At 57.5% G+C, this 14,312-nt stretch overlaps 1 protein-coding gene across 1 annotated transcript; it reads right to left on the bottom strand.

Moving 5' to 3' along the window:
* Positions 1–8,986: 8,986 nt before the first annotated feature.
* On the bottom strand, positions 8,987–14,312 carry CH63R_01887 (Zinc finger protein; the record flags this gene model as incomplete). The annotated part of the gene is made up of 9 exons (XM_018296862.1): positions 8,987–9,239; positions 9,311–9,344; positions 9,723–9,871; positions 10,421–11,431; positions 11,667–11,942; positions 12,116–12,227; positions 12,306–13,541; positions 13,642–13,840; positions 13,986–14,312. 9 exons carry the CDS (start codon positions 14,310–14,312, stop codon positions 8,987–8,989), a joined length of 3,597 nt encoding a protein of 1,198 aa, XP_018161678.1.

Genomic DNA, 14,312 nt, shown 5'->3' with positions numbered 1-14,312 from the left:
ACTTCAAGATCCACGCCGATATGCAACAAGGATTTCGTTCCGAGGCTGAAGTCTCTCCCTCTCTCTCACACACTCACACACACACTCTCTCTCTCTCTCTTCTCGACAGTAGCGCGGTGTGTACCGCTGCACGGCCGGATTGCTTGCATATGTCTGCTTGTTCATGTTCTTGTCGTTGTTGTCGTTGCTGCTGCTGCTGCTGCTGCTGCTGCACCAGGCCCGTTTCTGGTTCTGTTCGCATAGTGCATGTCGCCGCCCAAGAGACTGCATCAATCAGCATGATTATCAGCCGCGGTGGCTTCCGGAATGGATAACATTGGTAACGCACAACAGGCGCAAGTGCAGCCGCTTGACCGAGAGGACCTTGGCTTGGATGATACAGTAGCGGCTGGGCCAGCGGGAAATGTGGAAACGCGCCGGACATTGGGCACTGTAGTGTGCTGTATGTACGGATACAGAATAGGTAAGTGCAGTGTAGTGTATCCGCAGTGCAGTTGGAGGAGGAGGATGGGTAGGCTAGGTAGCCAGAGTGAGCCGATCGGTTCGCAAGAAACCCACTGGGCGTTGTCGCGAACCGCTCCCTGACTGGCTGACCCGCGGGTCGCGAGGGTGCTGTGAAGTACAAAGGCGGCACCCTGCTTCTTGCGCCTTAGCGCGCCTGCAGGAAACGCAAAGCTGCGGCAGCTCCAGAGCGATTGCAAGCTGGCAGCAGCAACCACCTAAGGTACCCAAGGTGCATACATCGTATGTACCTTAACCACAGGTGCATGGCAGGGCAAAGTGCAGGACCAGGGCCAGGAGCAGCACGCACCACCACCGCCACCACCATCATCACCATTAGCATTTCCAGCATCACAGGACTCGAAGCCAGGAAAATCCGTAGTTGCATTGTCGTGGTCCAAGGACTGTGCTGTGTGTATACGTTAGTATATCTGTAAATAGGTGTTGAAGAGAAAAATGTTTGTAGGCGATTACAAAGCAAGGCAAAGAGCAGTGTACAGACACGAGTATACCTAAATAGGTATCTGTACAGAGAGATTCAGGTACGTACAGACACACACATGCATACATACCTGTACATAGATATGCACAAATAATGTGTGGTGAGTGAGAGAGAGTTCGCACTGTATGGGATACGTACTGCTTAACACGTTGGGATGAAACCAGGGAGGAACGTACCTCGCTCAAAATCCCGCCTAGGTAGCACAGTGCAGAGCTCAGCTTGCCCCCATCGAAGCAGCCACGGCCCATATTTTGGGATAAACGACCCAATCAACCCAATGAACCCAATAGACAAATGGGAACCCACCACAGCTGCAACAAGCATAGGACCCCTGCTGCCTTTGCTCCTCGGGCCTTCCTACTCACCCGTCCGTCTCCAGACGAACAAAGATTGGGGCTCTTTCGCTCTCTCATTACAGTGCGGCCTCAGTCTCCGAATCCGCATACCCACTATCATGTACCTGTAGGCACCTGTAGGCGTCTCTCTGTCTCTTTCGTTTTGTTCTATGTTTATTCGATTTTCATCAATTTTTCCCATCCTCGGGTTGTTGTTGTTTTTTTTTCTTCATTGCCTTGCCTCTTCCAAGTCCCTCTCTTTGTTTCTCTCTCTTACCTCCACGCAACATCACCACCGCTCACATCTTTGGGCTTGGCCCGTGTCTTCGATCCACATGTCGCCGCAGGACCCTGCCGCTTCTCCATCATTCATCGACAATCGTTGCTACAAACCACCACCAGTTCTTCAACACGCAGGGCCAGCCCCGATCCGATTGTCGACTTGGCCCAATCAGCGGCTGTCAGTCCCCCCCCCCCCAGAGGCCCCCAGTTAAAGGTCATAGCTTGCATGGCCCCGCCAGGAGTTGGAGTTGGAACAGCTGACGGCAGTAGCCTGAGCCTCTCCTCGGCGCGAGACGGAGACGGGGACGGATATCGGTAGCGCCACGGGAAGCCCAGCCACCGGTTTGGATCCATACCGTCCACACCGTCCATGCGGCCCCTTACGGAGTCCTGTCCTTTCCCAGCGGCGAATGTGTGCTACTTTGGTCGATCATCCTTCACATCTCGCCGCCTTCCCATTCGCCACAACATAGAGACAGACGTTATGCATACGATGAATTCCCAAGTGGCTGTATACTGAAATCGCGCAGCATGCCTTGGAGCGCACAAGTAGCGGCCGCCAAACTTATCCCCTGCTGGCCAGCCCGACGACGACGATGATACCAACGACTTCACCTCATCGCTTGACCAATAAGCACTCGACATCCGTCACCATACGAATACACGAGTCGAGTCCGTCATCATTCTGTCGTTTCCCCGTATCATGGCCACCACCGACGGCCGTCCCTCGTCACAATCGAATTCTTCATTGCTCCTTGTACACAATCACGGCTTTGTCTCGCCATCAATGGGCAGACTAGGGACGCGAGACACTGATGCCACTTATCTCCGCCCGGCTGCATATGCCCACCGGTATCCGCCGCCCGTTGCTTGTGCGCCAATGGCACGGACGGAGAGACAGACAGACAGGCTGATTGACTGACTGGCGGCCTGTCTGACAACCGCCTCATCGCGAGGATAAGAGTCACACGGACCCTAACAGGGCATGCCTGGTCGTACCCGCGATCCAGATCCATCCGGCCCGCCAGAGGGCTGCGTCGCACTATTCTGTCTTTGCAACTTTGCACCCGAGTGTTTGCTTCACACCGGTCCTTGGCTGGCCGGCCGGCTCGCGAGATGGCATCGTCTTGGATGCGTTGTTGGTGGAGCCTATGGACTTTTTGAACTCTTCCATGCAATTTTGCCTGCCTTGCTTGGCGTTTACCGACCGTTAGCAATGTTCGGAACAGGCGCCGCCACCAGGCCTGGTGGCCTCGAAACCCTGTCCCGTCTGTTTCTGTGTCTCGCGCAGCTTTGGAAAATGAAAGAATAGCGAAGTCCCGTGGGGTGCGAACCAAGTTGGTATCAAAGTCAAGTAGCATCTGGATATCGCCAGCCCTCGAGCGCATTAACCTCCGATCAGTACGGGATGCTCTATTAATAACGGCTCCAAAACCCGAGGGACAAGTCGAGACCCATACCCAGCCTGATAATCTTATCCCAGCCGCCTTGGTTTCGGAGACACACAAAAAGAGAGAGAGATAGAGAGAGAAAGAGAGAGAGAGAGAGAGCGCGCGGCAAGGGGAGAGACAGACCACCAACCATCTCGAACCCTCGTACTACAACGCAGGGCCTCAGACAGTGTCTGTCACGTCTGAAGTTCACTGTGTCTCGTTGATATGGGCCGGGGTGTGTGTGTGGCATACCTTCACACGCCGCTGTTACGTCGGTGGAGCTCCGAGGTTGCAAGCCCGAATTGGACGACAGGAAAGCGCAAAAATCCCTAGCTGCAAGTCACTGGGGAGAGAGTAGAGTGGCTTGGCCATCCACCTCCCCATTGTATTGTTCGACAGCGAATCGCCCGTGTGGGCTTCTGTGGTCCCCCGGGGACCCTCGCAGCACTAATTAGCCTCTGTGAACGACAGGTCACGCCGATGCTTGCCCTGGGCAGTCCAGCCCTCGTTCGTTCACGCGCGTTATCCGATGGGGGGTACTCACTCGACTGTCATTGACGATGGATGCTCTTCACACAAGATCCAGACTCGTCGAATCTCTCTCTCTCTCTCTTGAAGCTCGCTTACCATACCCGCATCGCCTTTGTCCTAGACCAAATTCAAAGACCCCGTTGCTCTGCGTCATACAGCCCACAACGTTGAAACACACCTTGCTGCCATCCCAAAGGGCGAGAAAGCGGCTGGGGCAAAAGCCGGGGCAATAGTGCAGACGCCGGTGATGCCGCCGACATGTTGACAGCGCCGCCCACGCCACGGCGTACCGCACGGCGACGCCTGGACCGGTCAGGGCATCACAGCGAGCCGAGCCTATGAAGGAAGACATGGTGTATCCGATTTCCAAGTCCGGAACGATGGCACTATGCAGTATGGGGTATCAACGGCTTAACATGCCGCCACCCCTGTTGCACACACTCCGTCTTTTGTCCTTGTGACCTCTAGGTCATCTCGGGGGGTGGTGGGTGGCGGCGGTCGTAGTGCCTGGGAGAGGGATGATTCGAATCTTGGACACCAGCCTGCTGCTTACTTAAGGGAAGCGGACATACCCTGTATAACCCTTCGGCAAAGCCAGCGATCTGCACGCTCCCTGTTTTGGCTAGCCTAGCCTAGCGGCGCCGCTCTCTGGTTGTCTCGAAGGGCGTTATTTATGGCAGTGCTTTGTACAGAGTACTGGTCACGGGAACAGGATGCAGCTGCCAGCCTGCCACTGCTCTATCTCAGACACGCCAGCCTCCGTCGACTGACCGGGTTCAGGCCGTCTCACGAGAAGACGGTGAGCAGTAATACCGCGGATGTGGGCGGGCTTGTCCAGTTCAGCATCGACATCCACGTAAAGACTACGGATACAGTGGTGGCTCTTTCAACCCACGCCGGGAACGGATGCCCCCCTGGGTCCATTCCTGTAAACCCAGGTAACAACTGTCGTCGGATCGCATTCTCCTTAGCAGGCTGGTCCATACATTGCAACCCAATTAATTCTCGTTGGTGCATGACTGAGCGGTCAATCACCCGCCTTGGTCTCCCTGCCACAGAAGCGGCCGTGGGCCAATGGCATGCGGTGCTAACTATACCAAACTGTTGATGCCCAGGGCTTTCTCTATCCATCAATAACCCCAAGGTCGCCGCTGTCTCGCCCCAATGTCAAGTCCAGCTCGACCGGGCTCGGCAACGGTCCGTTGTGCCTGGTCTCAATGGGTGGGCAAAGCATCGCACACACTTCCACACACGACAACGTACGATGTACACACAGGCATGTATCATCAGCACGTCCCACGCACACCATCTGCAGCCGTGGGGTGGTGATGGTGGTGGTGGAATGACAGCAAGCAAGGGTCCTGGATGGTTATGGAGTGGTGGTCGGGATGGTGGCCGTTGACGCAAGGTCTCAACCTATCGACGGGGAATCCTACGAGGCATGTGGCGGAGTTTCCGACAACGAAACAAACGAAAGCTTGCGGAACTCTCTCCTTCTCCCTTTTCTTTTTTTTCTCTTTCTCTCTGCCTAGTGGTATTCTACAGTAGCTCTACAAGCTTCCGAGGCTTGCCGGGTCATGTCCCATTGCCGTCGTGGCCACTACAGGAGACTTTGTAATTTCTTTTGCGGCGGTAAGAGCTTCAGAAGCATCATCCAACCTGGTCCGCTGTGGACTTTTGATCCATGTGCGAGACATGGATGGTGGCAAAAGACTGTAGAGGCTGCTATCTGTTGGTTGCTCTGATCAGGGCTTGTCTGGTGGCGTACACGAACCATCTCTCTCGCTCACTCACCACTCGCTCACTTTCCCACGCATATAAACATGCGTAGAAATGCATCAAGCGACGGAGAATAAACAGTATCGGTTGCAGCATAGTCTATCTGGCTCCTTCTCCGACACAAGAGGACACCACCGGTTTACCCGTGTCTGCTGCGACATGTACGACATATTCGCTGCTCGGCACCGTCACCCTGCCCCGGAACGGAAGCGGTTCTCCAACTTTCCCCAAAATTACCTCTCACAATCGCTGGGCATGGAGCTACTGCACTGACAGCATGTACCTGGTGTGTTTTATTCGTACGGAGTATGTCCTGGACGCAGGACGGAGATGCAACTATTACCCACTGCAACCCTACCCCGGCGACGACGATGACCTTCCAACCCCCCGCCCCTGAGCTCGTCCATGATGGAAGAGACTTTACGCACACAGCAATTGTATCAATATCCAGTATCCAGTATCCGTAAAGCTACGGGAGCTGCGAGAGCTGCGAGAGCTGCGAGACTGGGGGGCGTGTGCGCTATCTCCGGCCGTGTCTGGACTTTGACCGACGCAGCAACGCAGCAACGCAGCAACGCTAACATGGGCCGCCATTGCATTGCATTTGCCTCGACCTGCCGATCCACGCCGTGTTGGAGTTTGGAGCTTGGAGCCTGGAGCCTGGTGCCAACGACATGTCACCGAGAGCAAGCAGGGTCGTTGTTGAGGCTGTGCAAAGGGGGACATGTGTAACCCAACCGCCCACCTACCTACCTACCCGCTCATCAGAAGGATGCCATTTGCTAGGCCCGGCGGGTTTTTCCTGGTTAAAGGACGAATCGAGGAGAGACGGACAGACTGGCTTTCTGCAAGCTTGGTGTAAGCCCGCCGACTTTTACCATGATCAACCCCGATGTCAAGCGCCAGTGACGAATGCGCGTCGAGAACAGACGTTCCTGGGCCACGACGCCCGCCCCCCCCCCCCCTTCCTATCTACTTCCCGCCCTCGTCCACGTTTCTTGAACCCTGCATGACAGACAGCTAGGGCCACGCACACTGACCCCAAATTCGCCCACACTCTGAAGGATGGCAAGATGGATGGACGGGTGGATGGCTAGTCGAAGGGAGGGACGAGAGCACCCAAGGTTGTCCAATCCCTTTAGCGTCAGAAGTGTCACACGGTACAGCACCGGGGAACGTATCAAACATGCCCGGGCTCCTTGAGCAATCGGCAATGAGAGAAGAGAGACAGAGAGAGAGAGGTCCCTTTCTCCAACCGAGCAGGCTAGCCAGCATCCAGCCATCGAGCCACCCCAGTGATGGAAGGCAGTCTCCGAATCGAACCCCAAACCCCGTCCGCCAATCTCATCACTGTCTCAAGCAACTTGCATCAATGGCTGTCAATTTGAGAAGAAGCCGGAGCACCTTCATTCCCGTCAAATGAGACCGGCTGACTGACACCCCCTGGCCGATATGGTGTCGATGGTCCCCTCCCCCCCCCCTCTTTCTCCCCCCCTGTCTACCCCAGACTTTTTCAAAGTGAATCTGTTCTCGGACCATCCCACGCCTTGCAAGCATCTTCGGGAATTAAGAGACAAAAAAAAAACAGTCCGGGAGCGAGCAATCTCAATCTCTTGTTGCTCGTTCGCCGAGAAGGGTCGGGTCTCTTGCGTCCACGAGGGGCCCCCAGACCGGTTAGCAGTTCTCGGACGCCCTTCCCTAGGCATGTCATCTATCTGTACTCTGTAGTCTCTCTTTCTCTCTTTCTCTGTCACTTGCTCTCTGCTGTCGACGCCGCGCGCCTGCATGCTCCCATGCTTAATGCTTCATGCCGCTTATGCCAAAGAAGCCCTGCGTGTAACGTGCTCAGGAGGGCCGGGTGACGTAGCCCTGCTGCTGCTGCTGCTGCTCCTCCAGATCCCGACCTGAAGTACGGGCGATGGTGGTGAACCGTCGCCATCGGCATCGGGGTCGCGGGCTTGTTTCGTCCTCTGGTTTGTCAGGGCTGATCCATCTAATCGCGGTCTGATGAGACGAGAGAAACCCGAAATAAAACGTTTCGTCAGAGCTCGCAGCCGCATCCTGGTTGTCCCCGGCACGCCAAGGCGAATCCAGAGGAGCACATGAAGCGTCCGTCCGGCCGGGGAACCACGTAAGCACTGTGAGCATCTGTAGGCTGCCTGTAGGGTCTGCGAGCGAAGCCCGTCACACCAACATCTAGCTCACCCGTCCACGGGAGGAGGTTTCGTTCACACTTGGACCGATGTGAAGTCCTGTTCTCGGGCGTCTGGTTATCACTTATGAAAAGGATGAGGGATATCCGAATACTGAGTAGACGGAGCAACGTCACAGTAGTTGCGACTGTCAACGGACGGCCATCATGACGGAGCATTCCCCGTCGACTCTGCCGTCTGTTCCGAACACGTCCCGGCTGAGCTGTCATAAGGGGGAACTGAACTGGGGATGGGTGTTTGGCTCCCTCGCCGTCTGCATATGTAACGGACGACAACGACGACGATGACGCCGGCGCCAATGTCACTCGGGAACAAGTCTGGCATCCGGTGTTGGTGGTTGTCGTTGCTTATCCGATGGAGGAGGAGGAATCGGCTTGGCCCGTTGTCACCACCACCACACTTCATACCATTTGAACATACATTGTCTCGTCGGCGGCGGCGGCGGCGGCATGTCATTCTCTCAAGACGATTACATCGTAGGCCAGACCATGACCGACATACCGGCATTTTTGGATATCCACACTCCGATCCTGCCTCTCTGGTCGTAAATCACCAGCAGACCGAGGGATCGCCGGCAGGTCTGCAAGATTCTTCAGGTTCTGTGAATGTTCGTTGAGCTGCACTCGCCACACTAAACCCCCCCCCCTTCCCAACGAACTATGACGGTTTGGACATAGCGCAGCAGTTCGACAATCCCACCCGTTGTCCGTTTCTCGCCACAATTTGGATGATTGGTTCCGATCTGCCTGTTGCGCTTTGCTCCAACGAATACATGCCGTGGCTTTGGTTGTGTACGTTGACCCACACACACACATAGACAGGATGAGGGTGGGTGTGTAAGAAATGTCGTTGGCCATGCGCATCTCATCGTTCCACGTCGCGGACGATGGCTTCTTTTGCCGCTACCAAGCTATTACCAAGCCAAGCAAAACGTCACAAGAAGGAAGAAAGCGTCCCGCCACCGCCGGCCAGGCCCCTTTACCCACGCCATATCGTTATGGGCCAATTCCTTCGTCACTGGGTGACAGTACTAGGCCGCCTGGCTGCAGACTGCCGTTCCTGGAATCGACCGACCCGGAGTTATGTCAACGTCGAACCTTGAACCACGCCACGTCGAGTCACGGTGGTGCGGCGTTCCTTTGTTCTGGCCTCGGGGGAAGAATCCCCAAGGTCTTTGGCAGTGTTGCAGCTCGTTCGTTTGGGGGGCTGATGATATCCCATACCGTAGTAGACCACCAGCAGCACCCCGCCGCGCGCCGGCCAGCCTCCTAATACCGCTTGGATTAATGATATGCGAGAAGTGGCTAACGGACGTTGCCAGTCTTGGCTTCTCGCTCACGTTTCTGTCCATCTCTCTAGCTGAAGCCCCAGAGCCCAACGTCTGCTTCACCCATGGCCGGGTTTCACGAACTACCACTCGGCCTCGTTTGAACCGAAGTTGATGGCCGCGCTACCGGGAAAAAGGGGGGCTACGCCCGGCCAGTCCACCCAGTCCACCAGCCAGTCAGTCCTGCCCGAGGGCGTGTTCACCGGCCGCCGCCCCTTTCGGCCTCGTCGATCGGTGCCGATCTTGCGGTATTCGGCCAAAAGTTTCCTTTGATGGGGAGGGGAGGTAAACGAGGTGGGAAACTGGCTCGCGGCACCACGACGATGGCTCGGTGCCCTGGTCCGGTATAGCTGACATACTGTGCGACATACGTACATACATACATACATACATACACACACACATACGTATCGATCGCTTCGTATGCAGTCATGGCAGTTTCTGGCATGGTCTCGTGCGGCGCGGGCGAAAAGCATGGTGGGTGGGTTTTCTTCGGAAAGCTGAGAAGACTAATACGTGGCTGAGAGCGGTCTCACTTCCTCCTCGGGGCCTCATCTTGCATCCTGGTCCTCCCCCCCCCCCCCCCCCCCCCGGTTGATGATCCCTCGGAGGTTATCGGCAGTTGGTGTGTCGGACAAGTCTTCTTGATGGGCCTGGCCACCACCCGCCGATCGCTGTGGTGATCGGCCATTCTGCTTTATTGCCGACGACGGCGCAACGGTCCTGTGGGTTGGTGGTGACGAAGCTTCCAGAACACTCGGCTCAAGCCATGATTGAGCCCGAGGAGACGATTGATGTGCTACGATGACGTATACTGACTGTCCCTAAGTTTCATGATGTGGCTACTATGCTGGAGATGGGTTGTGAGCTTCGGATCACCATCACCGCCGTCAAAGAAGACCGCCTTGGTGTCATGGACAGGTCCACGGTCTCCGGGACTCGGGACATTGGCGAATGTGTCCAAAAGTCTGCACCGTTGTCTATGTAATCTAGTGTAAAAAACGAACACCAACGTCCTCTTTTCTCTAGCTGTGTCATCACACAGAATGATACATCTGTTGTGAATACTGCTGGACCAAACACCCCCCATCATCATGTATCTTATCCATCGCCTAAGCATATCCGCAGGACCAGAGAAAATTTCTGGTTTCCCGACTGGACTTCGACCGGACTACTTCCACTTTACTTTTGCTATGTGTATATATATATATATATGTGTGTGTGTGTGTGTATACCATTTCCATGGGTTCGAGAACGAACAAAACGTACTTGATATGCCCGCGAGCACCGAGAGAATCCTTGCCGTCCATGAATATCCCGCCCTAAACACCAAACGCCGTACCAAATGCACTCGCCCATATGTGTGTGTATGTATGTAGATGTAAGTACATGTATACATACACCATATATACATACATATATGCATGTCTTACGTCCCCCTCCTCATGTGAATCCGCTCGTGCCGCCGGCAGTCGTTGAGCCTCGCAAACGCCTTGCCGCAGCTGGAGCAGGCGTACGGCCTCTCGCCAAAGTGGCTCCGCTCGTGGCCCTTGAGGTTGATGTTGCGCGTGAAGGTCTTGGAGCACATGTTGCAGCGGAACTTGGCGGGCTCGACGCGGCGGCTCATCTGCAGGAAGGCCGAGGGCGCTTCGCTCAGCTCCGGATGGTAGTTGCGGACGTGGCGGTCCTTGTCCTTGTTGGAGGAGAAGCCGAAGGGGGCGTAGTCGCAGGCGTCGAGCGGGCACCGGTACGGCCGGTCGTGCCGGGCCTGATGGGCGTCGCGGTCGCGGCGGGCGTCGAAGCCGCGGTGGAAGAAGGCGCAGAGGGTGCGGTGGCACTTGTAGAGGTTGGGGCCGTAGTAGAGCTCGATGGTGTCGGCGCCGACGGCGGCGGCGGTGGAGGGCCGGACGGTGGATTCGATGGCGGCGCGGTGGAGGGCGAGGGCGGCGTCGAGGCGGGGGATGCCGATCTTGTTGCGGTCCTCGACGGGGCGGCGCTGGTGGGCCAGGATGTGCTTCCAGAGGCGGTGGAGGGACGGGTAGAAGGGGAGGCCGGAGTAGGCCGCGATGCTGTCGAGCGGGAGGTCCGGGTGAGGCGGCGAGGCGGACGGTTCGAGGTCTTGGTCGTAGGCGGAGGCGAAGCGGTCGAGGGCCGAGGTGAAGGCGGCGACGTAGTGGTCTCGCCGGAGCTGCTGGGCGATGGTGGTGGCCGGATGTGATGTTGATGCGAGGAGGTGGTGGGTGTAGATGCTCGAGGGGGACGACGGGGCGGCAGCGGCGGTGGCGGCGGCGGCGGCGGGGAGGAGGAAGACGTCCCGGCACGACGTGATGACGCTGTCGATGTGTTTGTACCACTGCGAGGCGGCGTAGTCCTGGAAGGAGAAGTAGCCCTGGAGGATGTGATCGCGGCGCTCGGCCTCGGTGTAGTCCGGGGCGGCGAAGCAGCGGAGGGAGAGATACCGGAGGCAGAGGATGGCGAGGTCGCACTGAACGGACTGGTCGTTGATGTGCTCGGTGTTGACGAGGTGTCTGGGCATGTTAGCGAAGGGTTGGTGTCGGGGGGGGGGGGGGGGTATTGCTGGTGTTTTGTGATATACACGTGAGAGACTTGGGGAGCAAGGAGAGAAAAGGATAGCAGCGAAAGTGAGGAGAGCCAAGGAGGGTGTGATTATACAGCAGGCTGGAGAGACGACCACATCGCAGGAGACGTGAAAAGGGGAGTGATGGAAGAGATGCCAAAGCACGGCCCGAGAAAAAAACATACTTCTTCGCCGTGGAATGGATCAGCCGGATGTTATCCCCCGGCAGGACCTGGACGAGCGAGCCGAGGAAGTCGGACACGTTCTCGGTGCGGATCATGCGCAGGTCGAAGTCGACGGCGTCGTGGTCCGGGTCGAAGGCGAGGATGGCCTGGATCTCGTGCCACTTGAGCGGACGGTGGGCGCAGACGAGCCAGCCGAGGAGCAGCTTGGCCTTGGCCCAGTGCTCGGGGGACAGCTGCGTGAGGTTGTCTTTGAGGGTGCCGAGGAGGGTGTCGTACCTGGGGGGTGTGTTAGTTGGTGACGATGATGGTGATGGTGGTGCTTGTGGTAGATAGAGTGAAAAGGGGTGAGATGGATGAGAGACCGACACGTCGTGACACCGGAGATGGTATGAGAACAAGTAGCAAGGCAGAGGAGAGATAACATCAAAAGAGGACACGAAAGAACATACATCGTGGATAACTTATCTGGCAGCATCCCCGGCTTGACCTTCTCGAGCAGCTCTCTCTTGGTCATCTGCTTGACGAGATACTCCATGGCGAGCTCGGCGTACAGAAAGACACCTACAACAACGCAAAAGGTCAGCTCACATTACACGAGACGGGGAGGCAACCTCGAGACTCTTCCCCCCCCTCACTGACCTTCACTCTGTACCGCGACCTGGTCCTCGATGACCTGGACGTCGGCCTCCGTCAGGTTGAAGCGCCGGTTCGCCTTGGTCAGCTCGGCCGGCTCGAGCCTCTTGCGGACGTAACCACGGATGTCCTGCGCGTTGTTCTTGACGTCAAGCGGCACCTCCCTGCCCCCCTCGCCAGGCACGCCGTGCTTGGCCATGACGCGCCTCACGTCGGCGGACGCGGCGCTGACGAAGAGCACGCGCAGCGACCCCTGGCTGACGTCCTCGCAGCGCGTCACCTGGGCCGCGAGGAAGGCGACGGCCTGCTGGACCTCGGCGGGCGCGGCGCACTCGTCGAGGCCGTCGACGACGAGGTACTGCCGCGGGTTGATGTCGAAGAAGGCCTCGAGGAGCGGGAGGGCGGCCTCGGGCGAGCTGAGGGAGGAGCCGCCGCTGTTGGTGATCTTGTCGGCGCAGAGGGGGAGGATCGTGGCGTTGTTGTTGTTTTTGTTGTTTTTGTTGTTTTTGGTGCGTGAGGTGTTGCTCTCCACGTCGCCGTCCTCGTCATCCGTAGGGTCAGGGGTCATGACCTCGGCGGCCGAGACGAACTGGTGCAGGAGGCTCCGGAGGATGCCCAGGTACGTCGCCATGTCCTGGTCGCCCTCCTGGCAGTAGAAGTAGCCCACCTGGGCGCCGGCCGGGACGACCCTGCCCTCGCGGATGAGCTCGCGCAGGCGGGTGACGACAAGCGACGCCAGGATGGTCTTGCCCATGCCCCGCGGCCCGTGGACCCAGAGCGTCGAGTCGCGGGGAGGGTCCTCGCGCATCCAGTTGGACACGGCGTCGTACCGCTTGTACAGCCACCGGCCGCTGTCCGGGCACAGGCCCCGCTTGCGGACGAAGCTGTCGTGGAGCGTCTCGGTCTTGTTGGGCGCCGCGATCCATTTCAGGATCCGCGTCTTTTGCTCGCTCTTGCGGTCCTCCTCGCGCTGGCGGAACTGCCTCCACGACGCGGCGTAGGCGACCTCGTACTGCTGGTACCCGCGGCGGAACTCGTGGTCGGCCGGGGGCGGAGGCGGAGGCGGGGACGGGGACGGCGCCACGAAGCCTGAGTCGACGGCGCGGAGGAGGGGCAGCCGGTCGCAGTGAACGCGGCGGCCGTGGGTTCGGATGAAGTCGGCGTGGAGCGCGATGGACGAGGCGAGGTGAGCAAAGGTCGATTCGAGATCTCGCCACGTTGCCCTGTGAAGCCTGGTCCATACTTTTGGCCGTGTTGTGTCAGATGATGGATGAGTAGAGGGGGAGGGGGAGGGGGGGGGGGGGGGGGACCAGGAAGGTTTCCTGCGGCGCAAAACACTTACACGTGCGGCGGAGGGAAAAGAGCTTGTAGGCCAGCCTGTGAAACTCGAGGACGTCACGATAGAGGTGCAGCAGGCATCTCCTGGCGTCCAGCGAGCCGGCGAAGAACTGCTTGTATTCCTCAAGGGGCGGGATGTTGTGTCCCAGGCGTTGGTAGACCTCGAGGATCTGGTCGAACGCCTTGTCGTTGACTGTTGTGACCTGGCCGAGGTGTGTTACTATATTGTACCTCACATATGGAAAGAGAAAAGAAAAGAAGAAGAAAAACCCCTTAGAAAAAGAAACAAGAAAATATGGAAAAAGAACATGTCTTGGTATTTATTTCCATGTCACGGCGGGCACTCACCTTTAACAGAAACCTCATCGGGCCCCAGACGTACGCCATGATGCTGGAAGCTCTGCTGGGCTCCAACTCGTCCAAGACATCCTGCAGGCCGTCCATGCCGTCAAAGAACATCTGGATCCGGCTGAGGTTCATCATGGTCCGCTTCTCCTGGCGCTGGAACTGGATGGCCTGGAGGTCCCGGTAGACATCGCGACTGGTGGCCTTTTCGAAATCCCAGACGTGGTTGGTGTCGAGGAGCGCCTTGAACTCGTCGGCGCTCTGTGTGAGGGCGTCTCCGAGATCGTCTCGGAGGTCCTTGTCCGGGATGGCCCCGAAGGTTTGAGCCAT

Source organism: Colletotrichum higginsianum, chromosome 2 (genome assembly GCF_001672515.1).
Source record: "Colletotrichum higginsianum IMI 349063 chromosome 2, whole genome shotgun sequence".
Taxonomy (NCBI): Eukaryota; Fungi; Ascomycota; class Sordariomycetes; order Glomerellales; family Glomerellaceae; genus Colletotrichum; species Colletotrichum higginsianum.
Note: the sequence above shows the minus strand (reverse complement) of the source record. Positions and strands in the feature narration are given on the sequence as shown.